Source organism: Anoplolepis gracilipes, chromosome 1, assembly GCF_047496725.1.
Source record: "Anoplolepis gracilipes chromosome 1, ASM4749672v1, whole genome shotgun sequence".
Lineage (NCBI taxonomy): Eukaryota > Metazoa > Arthropoda > Insecta > Hymenoptera > Formicidae > Anoplolepis > Anoplolepis gracilipes.
Window position 1 is genome coordinate 11,469,103 of NC_132970.1, and position 10,226 is coordinate 11,479,328.

General features: G+C 34.9%; 2 protein-coding genes across 8 annotated transcripts; one reads left to right on the top strand and one right to left on the bottom strand.

Annotated features, from left to right (window-relative positions):
- Positions 1–130: 130 nt before the first annotated feature.
- On the top strand, positions 131–5,751 carry Tsc1 (tuberous sclerosis 1 protein hamartin). 2 transcript variants are annotated; one of them, XM_072899430.1, is made up of 15 exons: positions 131–272; positions 715–974; positions 1,064–1,329; positions 1,654–1,884; positions 1,962–2,155; positions 2,240–2,352; positions 2,427–2,665; positions 2,761–3,084; positions 3,164–3,361; positions 3,475–3,751; positions 3,832–4,058; positions 4,143–4,268; positions 4,362–4,598; positions 4,757–4,853; positions 4,955–5,751. In XM_072899430.1, exons 2-15 carry the CDS (start codon positions 872–874, stop codon positions 5,473–5,475), a joined length of 3,153 nt encoding a protein of 1,050 aa, XP_072755531.1. In that variant the 5' UTR covers positions 131–272; positions 715–871; the 3' UTR covers positions 5,476–5,751. The 2 variants fall into 2 exon arrangements, with proteins under 2 accessions (XP_072755531.1, XP_072755542.1); XM_072899441.1 differs by lacking the exon at positions 131–272 and adding an exon at positions 303–605.
- A 218-nt stretch (positions 5,752–5,969) lies between these two features.
- Sugb (Sugar baby transporter) lies at positions 5,970–10,042 on the bottom strand. Of its 6 annotated transcripts, none has more exons than XM_072899520.1 (10): positions 9,513–10,042; positions 9,055–9,168; positions 8,601–8,959; positions 8,399–8,509; positions 8,045–8,315; positions 7,769–7,965; positions 7,039–7,361; positions 6,774–6,949; positions 6,487–6,689; positions 5,970–6,260 (listed from the first exon to the last, which is right to left on the bottom strand). In XM_072899520.1, the coding sequence occupies exons 2-9, from the start codon at positions 9,116–9,118 to the stop codon at positions 6,514–6,516; spliced, it is 1,677 nt and encodes a 558-aa protein (XP_072755621.1). In that variant the 5' UTR covers positions 9,119–9,168; positions 9,513–10,042; the 3' UTR covers positions 5,970–6,260; positions 6,487–6,513. The 6 variants fall into 6 exon arrangements, with proteins under 6 accessions (XP_072755621.1, XP_072755602.1, XP_072755579.1 ...); XM_072899501.1 differs by having other exon boundaries at positions 6,522–6,689; positions 9,612–10,040; XM_072899478.1 differs by having other exon boundaries at positions 6,522–6,689; positions 9,513–10,039.
- Between the last annotated feature and the right edge of the window lie 184 nt (positions 10,043–10,226).

Sequence of the window (10,226 nt, forward strand, 5' to 3'; positions counted from 1 at the left end):
ACGCAATTCCCCTGCTATTTGCGTTGGCCGAAAGCGACGAAATGGCCGATGCCCACGGAACCTTTCTGATTGGTCAGTCGAGTAAAAAATTCCACGAACCGGAGCTCCCATCTAGATGTACGTAAATCAATGCCTGACACGCGACGGCCAGATGGCAGCGCAGAGGCGGCCCGGAAAAGAGATATATGGAAGTTTTCCCCACCCCCCGGATTTTCGCCAGCAGTCGCCATAGAACTCACGGAAATCTGCTCGAGATACTCGATGAAATTCGGGTGAGTTATTCTGTTAATAATTCGTCCCCGGACACGTCCGAACTCACGATCCGGTTACTCGACCTCGCGACGAGCGCATTCCGTAGAGTTTCGCGAGGATCATCGTCCGACCGGTCGTTAACGCAAATGACAGTTTTGCGGTTACACTGTGGGAGCGAGACCCCGTAACGCTCTTTTTCCCCTGTATCAAAGAAAAAAGAATATGCATGCTGACAGTCGATATAAATTCGACGATAATTCGTGCGCAAACACGCACGATCATCATTTTTCTCCTCGACTCGATCGCTCCGCTCGCCTCGATTCTCGCAATTGGCATTTGCCCCGAGTACTTTGGTAAAATATCGCAAACTAATCTACTCTGGTACAGTAAATTAGGATTATCCTCAAACGATTTGTTAGATTTTGTATTCTTTACATATGTATTTTGTATTTTCTCCGGTAGGTATTTTAGCATCATCGCTCCATACGATGCCTGTCTTGCATGATAGGCGGCTGACGCCTCGAAGCGACGTTATCAGACCGATTTCTACCGCCTGATCTAAGGATCATGATAGAATAGCACCTTTCAAACCGAGCCACTGTTTAAAGCCACTGTCAAAATGAGTGTCAATGCTGCTGCCGAGCTATTCTATTTACTCGAGTCCAATAAACTTGGAGAAGTCGAGGAGATTAAGAAAGTATTTCACGATCATTTATTATGCAGTGAGTAATATGTGTACATTTGACTGCCATTAGAGTAAGTACATAAAAGTTACTTAACGTTTTCTAATTGCATCGGATTACATTTGCAGCAAAGGACAATTGGTTGGTAAATGGATTATTCGATTATTATCTCTCCACAAATTCCTTGAGGACTGCCGAAGTATTAGCAGGAGTTCGAGATCCACATGACAAGCATCTATTGGATCGTTTGTCGGATGTCCTTTCAAAACCTGGCAATAGTGGACAGAGAATACAGGCACTTACATTGCTCGGACATATAGCCAGACGTCAACCTACTTGGTTGTACAAATTAGCCAGTCATGCTTTATTCAAAGATCTACTTAAATTACTTAAGGTAAAACATTTCTCTTTTTTCTTTATTGGTGCACATAAACATTTATATAAATATATACACATTAATTTTTTTATTAATTTGTTAGCTCCACATATGCACTTTTAGTTATTGTTATAGAATTACAAGTCATTTCAAATATGCATAATTTATAATTAATTTATACTTAATTTATAAACAACTATTATATACTATTGATTATTTGCTATATGATACTTAGTGCAAATTACAGTTAAAATTTTATATATTGAACAATATGACATTTAATTTATACATATTAGAAGGAATTAAATAAATGGATAGTTTCACAAAAATGTATTTTTCAAGGTGGAGGCAGATATATTACCACTTATGAGTGCCCTACTTTTATTAGTAATGTTATTACCAATGTTACCTGCCGCTCTAGGGCCATATCTACCAGAAATATTTGAGGTATTCGGCCGCTTGGCCTCTTATTATCATTATCAATCGTCTTCAGTTTCCCCTTCTACTTTTACTTCGACCACTACACTACCAAATGTCATCGACAAGGACCATTTGTACCTCATACATTTACAGGTGAATATTTAACGATTGTTTATAAATAAGATGAAGCTAACAAAAATTTTACTTATCCTTACACTCCACCATTGTAGGTAGGATTATACAGCTTATTTCATAGACTGTATGCGATGTATCCTTGCAATCTTATATCATACCTGAAGCAACAGTACATACAACGCGATCAATTGGCTACATTTACTCATACTATTAGACCTATGTTGGATTCTGTGCGTATGCATCCTTTGCTCGTTACAGCATCCAAGGATGTAGAAATTTCAGCCACTAGGTATATATGTTTGCTATATATGAGAAATAATTTTGTTACGCAATGTATCTAAATTACTCTTGTCATTTCTTTTCCATTTAATAGGTGGAAAAAGATGGAACATCACGATATCGTGATAGAATGCAGCCGTTTTACGTTAGACAAATGTCGAGAGGAAATTTTAAGCGTAGTTAATTCTCGGTGCACTCCACCTCTAGGTTAACATTATCATCTTCATGTCAAAAAATATTGAAAAATTATGTTTTACTTATGTACCTATTTACCTATACAGATCAATCTTCCATTACTTGCGCGCCGATAAACATCGGAGGAGTAACAACTGTGGAGATAAGTAATGGGGAAGACGAGACATTCTGGTCACCCAGCATGGCGGTTCCACCACATAGTCCGCCGTTTCAAAATACATCCCACGAACCACGTTCTGCCCCGCCGACGCCTAATAATAATAGAAGTGGTACTTCACCGCCCGAAGCTGCTATCGAAGCTACTCCTGAAACTACTCCTGTTAAGGTATATAAAAATAATTTTCTTATACGCGTATTATTTCTATCTCTCTCTCTCTAAGAGAGAAAGAAACAAATATTAATTTGTTACATCTTATGCAGGATCTACGAAAATTAACAACGAGACAAGCGCCTTTGGGATCTAGCGCAGTTCGTGCGCTAAACGCATTGGGCAACAGTGCATCTTCTCGGCCATCAACGCCCACTCCGATAAATTCTGCTTCTACTACTACAGTGAGAAGCATGGATATCACGGGAAATGCACACGGATTTCTGTCACATAGATTAAGCAAAATTATGACTGATAGACAAAATGTTGTTCAACAGCCACAAAAATTAGAGAGTAATAGCGAAGAAAATGGAAGACTCTTAGAAATGGCGATAAGTCAAAATGGAAAGAATGATTCTTGGCAAGAAGATCAAGAGGTTTAATTTCATTTATCTGATGAGTTTTCTACATTGAATAAAAAACAAAAACCATATTACATATAATTTTATAATGTAGGTACTGGAGATAGTAAGTTCACATGGAAATGGAACAATTGAAATGCCAAAATATGTCGAATTACAGTCCGAAGCACGAAATGAGAGGAATACAGTTAATGCTCTAGCCGATTTAATATCGCAAAAGATTTATAAACTTCGACTATATTCTCAATGTCATTTCCCATCGGAGGACTCAGATTCAAATGTAACGCACAAGGTGAGAATATAAAAAAACTCGTAAAATTTCTCCAAAGATTACTAGAGACAATTGAAATTTACATTGCAATAATTATAATTGATAAAAAAAAATGCTTACGTTTTCTCTTGCAGATTCGGCATACTAAATCTTGTCCGGATATGGAAATGAAAAAAAATAATAGTGAAGATGTAATAGATCAAGCCAAATTAATACGAACGACGAAACGCGAGGATGTCAGCATTCAAACATGTGATTTATTTCCATACGAATATCTATTCTTGGGAGTGTTAGATCAGAATGGTCAAAATTTTAGCCAAGAGGGCTCTGACTCAAGACTGTCACCAATCAGCATGCTCGATCGATATATCGAGACTTGTACCAGAGTGAATAGCTTTTCTAGCAAAACGAGTAAATATAAAATAATACATATAACGTATAAGAATGAAAATATTTTTGACAAGCAAAGTGAAACATCAACTGCTTTACAGAAACAAACGGTACCAGACAGAAGCAAAAGAAAAAAGGAGAAGAGGATGCAGAAGAAGACGGAGACGATGATGGTATAGATCCAACCATCGCCAATCAATTACTTCAATTAATGCAAATGCAACTACAGTTCGAAAGGCAAAGACGAGAAGTTCATGCCGAACGTAATCGACGTTTGCTCGGTAAATCGAGAGACTTGCGTGCTTCGGAAGAGCATAATCTTGCTTTGGTCCGTTTATAATTCTTTTTACATGATAACATTAAATTTTTACGCGCGATTGTTAATAGATTTAGTATTATTTGTCTCTTGCAGACCGATCGATTAAAAATGGTAGAAAGAGAAGTGGAAGCATTGAAAGCGCAACTGGAATATAATAAAAAGGAAGCACATCAAGCTGAGGAACAATACAAAGAAACTATGCATCATTGGCAAACTAAAGTATGACTTTTAAAATATATATCCATTTTATTTTTATATCGAAAGAAAAAATAAATAAGATTGAAAGACTAATCATTTTTATTATGTGTATAGTGCATCGAGGAACAACGACAAAGCCATGCATTCAAGGAACGCTTAGAATGTCTCGAATTGGAATTGAAAAGCGAACAAAAAAAGGCGACTGAAATACAACAACAACTTCGTTCTACCGAGGCAGAACTTTTCAATGCAGGACATCAACTGAAAGCAGCCTTAAAAGTTGCGGATCGTGGTAAAGAACTGGAACGCATTGTGGATATTATGCAGAAAAAATTCGTGCTTTTAGGAGAGGTATATAATTTGTATTGATTTCGAATTAAAAAGTTAACAAAATGTGAATTAGTTGTTGAAAATTTAAGTCAAAATTACTTGTAAAAATAGATGTTATTATATATTGTATTGTATGGGGAATATATAATTATGGACACATTTCTCTTATCTTTACACAGGCGCAATTAAGACTTGAAGAAAATACAAGTACTCTGTCACCGACAACTAAACAAGAAGCAACGCAAGTTCAGAAGTCTTATACGGAAGAATTAAACAGTAAGTGTTCGAATGTGCAGATTAAAAAAAAAAGATTAAAATTAATATTTCCCATACGCGAAATACAAATTACAGATATATTATCAAAATTTTTTTAATAGATATTCGAAAACAATTGGAATCGCGAACATCACACTTGGAAGCACTAAAGGCACGTTTAAGCGAGTTAGAAAATAAAGAAGCGCGCAAAGAGACACAATTGGTGGATTTGCAACGACTCTTGCAAGAAACGAAGGAGCAACACGCGTTCGAATTGGGAGCTGTTGAATCAAAATATCGAGCGCAAGTGGAAATCAATCTGTTACTGGAAGGTCGTATACTCGAGCTTCACGGCAAATTGGAAACTGCTACGTGTTCCAATGCTTCGCCCATGGCCAATCCCGCTTCCTCAGCGTCGCCTAAAGAACGATCACCGCCTCTATCGACCAGTTTAGCCTCATCCAGCGAGGGCAGCCTCGCGTTCATCCATCCAGGCGGCGGAATAATTATGAACGATTGTTGCGAGACCGCGACGGGCGAAATCTCTAATCTGCAAGCTATGATAGAACCATCGAGTAGCGGTCAAGCCTCTTCGCCGTCACGTTCTTTCACTCAACGATTATCGATGCCGAAACAAGAATAAAGCCACTGGAAAGCATAAAGTGTTTTATATATCACCGGTAAACGATATACGCGGGATTTACATAAAGATTATATATGCGATTATGCCGCGGTACAACAGTACGAGAAAAGTTATTTGTAGCTTTTTATCGATAGAATTTAGGCGAGAGTCGAAAGAAAGTTGCTAATCGACTGATTGCGATCGAACAGGCACGCTCTATAACAATTTGTTATTCGGTGTATCTCTGGAAAATGGATTCACAGTGAAAATAAATGGTTGAGATATTTTGCTGACCAATTTTGATAATTTTAATCTCTCTCTGTCGATCGTATTATATAGAAAAATTTTTCCCTGTAGTATTTCAGTCTTTACTCTCTTTTTATTGACAACTAGATTTTTCTATTAGAAGTATATATACACACAACTATCAACCTGTGATATTTTTATCTCGACGAAATTTGAAGTCGATTATCTTTGGTGCACGTAAAAACAAAGGTAAATAAATGAAGAACATAATCTAGAAAAATATATATTACAATATGATATTATATGTATGCATTATATATAATTTACACTTATGACATATAATACTGAATGATTAAAATTTCTTATGAATATTACAAAAAGACAAAATATCACGATGAAACAAATATTTCTTTCAGCATGCAGTGCATTGAAAGATTAATTTTTTTACTCAGTTTCAATAATATTTTCATCCCACATAAAATTGCTCTATTAATAAGTTTGCAATTCTTGACTTATTGTCATAAGAATAGCATCATCTGGATTAGCATAATTTGCTAAATCTGAAAAAAAAAAGAAAATAGGAAAAACATTATTGAAATATGCAAGAGAAAAATAACTATTATATAAGTATTAATTAAAGTGCAAATATTTTAAATACAAATAATATATAGAATACTTAAAAACAGTTTTAATGATAGATTATTTAAAATATTTTGAAAATTTATATATACGACATGTTTTAATTATGAATCTCGAACTAGAATGACACATTAATTTACTATGTACTTTGTTATATATACATCCACATAATCGTTACTCACGACTATGTCCTTGGTATAACGGATTGGCCTTCATCTTCCTCAGTAAGAGTTCCAGCAACCAAAATACGCTCAACCATAACAGTGCACCTACTGAAAACGTTCTTAATACTGTAACGCCTCCAAATATGTCCATCAACCAACCACATAAGAAGCTACCGCTTGCTACTCCTAAAATGAATAAAAAAAATTATACTAAGACATATTAAAAAACAAAGGATAAATAGTTTTATGTAATATAAAATTAAAACTCACCAATTCCTTCAAAGACAGCACCGACAAAGCCTTGCATAGTAGCTTTGGTACCAGATGGTGTCACTTTGTCACCATAGGACACCATTGTTGGCCAACATAGACCAAACGAGGGTCCATGAAGCAATTCAAGAATTAAAAACAGCCAAGGATTTGATATAATGCTATATGCCATAAATCTGCGACGTTACAACGATATTTTTATCATAACATAATGTACAAATAATAAATTATACGTAACAAAATATAAAGATTTTTAATTACTCACCGAATTGCATAAATAAGCAACACGAGACTCATAACGTTAATATGGCCGAGTTTTTTCAATATGCTGCCCGACGCAAAGTTGAAAGGTAATTCTCCTAAGAAACACTGAACGCCAGTCATAAGACCTTGCAGAGTCTTAATCCATCCAATATGAGAGCTACTTGCTAAATCTTCACTGTACCAAAATAAAAAGTTCCAAATGACTGCTGTGCACATCCCAGCGCCTATGCACCACCAGGCAAACACCAATACTCTGCCTTCTTTGACAACGTTCAACAGTTCTCGAAATAGTGAAGGTTCACTCGTAGAGCATTCTGGATTTTTCTGCAATGATACTATTCTCTCCCATTATTTGCCGATTTCGGATTTTTGATAAATATCAAACTTCTGCATTAACTTAATTCTATAATAAAGAATAAATAAAAGACTCGAATAGAATATAAAAAGACATAAATCACAGGCAAATAAGAATCTAGCGTTGGTTACGAAGCACGAATAAAAAAATTCCATTTATTTTGATTAATACATATGAATTCTATATATTAATATTATTACTGAAGATGGGCCGAAGAGGTACTGAACGTTTAATTAAATTGATTTTTATATAAATAATGCAATTTTTATTCGCGCTCCATAATCAGCGCTAAACTCTTGTCTGCCTGTAATTTATATCATCTTAATTCTAGTTCGTCGTGTGGGTAACTATGTATATATTTAAAAATTTTTTGTACCTTGTTCAATGTCACAGCTACTACAATGATATCGGCGATCATAGCTATCAACATAATGTAAAATATACAAGTGTAATCTTTTTCATACTGTCCTTCGCTCAAAAGATCCACCAGGTAACCTGCGCTTATACCGAATATACCAAAACCAATGCTGCCCCACATCTTCTGCTTTCCGTAATCGTTCCTTTTCTCGTAACCTGTGAAGTTCAAGATATAAAAAAGTAACCAGAAAATAAGTGTTATTTATGTAACATTAAACATGTTATGAATACAAACCAAGAAGATCAAAACAGATGGCATCTGCTATGCTGACCACAACTGCCATTCCGATCCAACTTATTATGGCTGCCCACAAAAATAGATGAAACTGATAAGTAGACTGTCTTATATCACTGTGTGAATCCTTAGCTTCTTGTAAAAGATGATTAAATGCACTGTTATTGTGACAGGTTGCCATACACTTTGTTCTCAATTGGTCCCCGCATACTGGAACATGTTTAACACCATCCAGAAACATATGCACCTTTACGTCTACGCAGTTGCTCGTCTATAAATTATTTTTTATGATAAAATATTAATGCCTAATTTCTTCAGAATAAGTGAATAAAATATTCTATAAATTTCTCTTACAAGTAAGTCTTGATATATATCAAATTGTGCATTAAATTCAAATGTGCTGTTCATAGAAACATTCTTGCTGGATAACTCAATGTAACCATGAGATACTCCTTTGCAGGATAACTATAAAAAAACATTTAACTTTTATTATATATTTAATATAAAAGACTAATACATGTAATTGTACAAAAAATTGTATTCAATTCATACACACCTGACAAACTGAGTTCATATGAATATTTTCTAATATTACAGCACTTAATGCTTTCTGCGAGAATTCCTTCTGTGGACAAATCTCTAAGAATGGTATGTTATTGTCACAGATAAGAGTAACGTTTGCACTCCTGTCCATTTCAGGAATAAAATAAATAGAGAAAAAGGCTATTGTCAATACAGCTTGAAATATCAAAAAGAAAGTCTTATGCAGTCTAAACTTGTCAGCTAAACTACCAAACAATGGTTTTGCAATTAGACCAGAAATTGGTAATACTGTATACATTGTGCCGACTAATGTTCCAGAGAAGCCCAATTGTTTTCCAATCGTTGGCAAAAATTGTACCATTGGTGCTGTCGCTGCAAATAAACGACAACACAATCAACACAAGACACAAGAGATATGTATACATATAACATAGCGGTTGAAGAAACAGAATTTCAATTCAACTCACCAGCATTGAAAAGAAAATAATGTGACTTTATAGGCGCCAATTCCTTATTCACGTTTTCCAACATGTTGCAGATGTCAATCAGTGAAATTGTTGATTTAGTTTTTTTTTCTCTATCTGTAATAAAATAAAAAGTAATTGCAACACCTCAGATGCGTGTTTGAAACCATCAGTTTATGAAACAAACAAATTCACTTGATCATGTAAAAAATTATCGTGTATAATAACGTTCTTCCTCTTTTCAAGAGACTAGCACGCCAATTAATAAACTAATTTCTACCTATAGAACAAGTTACATATGTACACAGTTTATTATACCACCGACGAGATATAATAGAGTACAATTACGTACATCGCGTTCGAGACGTAAACACTTATTTATCGATGGACGATTCGCGCGAAAGACAAAATTTACACGATCGCCCGAATTTTTCTTTTTTTTTATGAAAAGCAAATTTTACCTCAGACGCGACTTAACGAGCCGACAAATTGGACTAATCAAAGTTAATAGAACGTGTTAAAGTCCACCATCTCACACGTCAACTTAACCAAAATCTTACACGTCGCGTGTCTTGCACTTTGTTCACCATCCGTTCACCTCCACTTGATACGAGATCTTTACTATCTGCTGCACACAAGTAGATATACTTTGCAATATCATATGAATCACGAGGCGAAGATAAGAATATATATATATATATGAACTTTGACGACGAGTTCTTTTCTTGTTTTATCGGACCGGTTAGATTACGCAATTTTATCTATATAAGTGTCAAATTATATATTATATTGCATCGATTATATCAACCGATTTGTGAATCTGCAGTTATACGGTCATAAAAATCGTTATTTGATTGTGACAACGTTGCACACGTTGTTTACTACGCCTTCTTTAATCGCGCGTGGGATTATTTGCTGTTACAGCTGTATTTATGTAATGTCATTATATAGGCGTAGTCTGCTATATATCGTCCATTTCATTGCACATGTATTGCATATTATATGTAATTTTTTGTTCCTTTTTGCAAGCATAAATTAATATATATATATATATATATATATATATATATATATATATATATATATATAATAAATAACCAGCTTGCATTAAAATGAAACAGGTACGTCTTGTAGCAAAAATACAATAAAAATAAACACAAAACGAACAAAGTAAC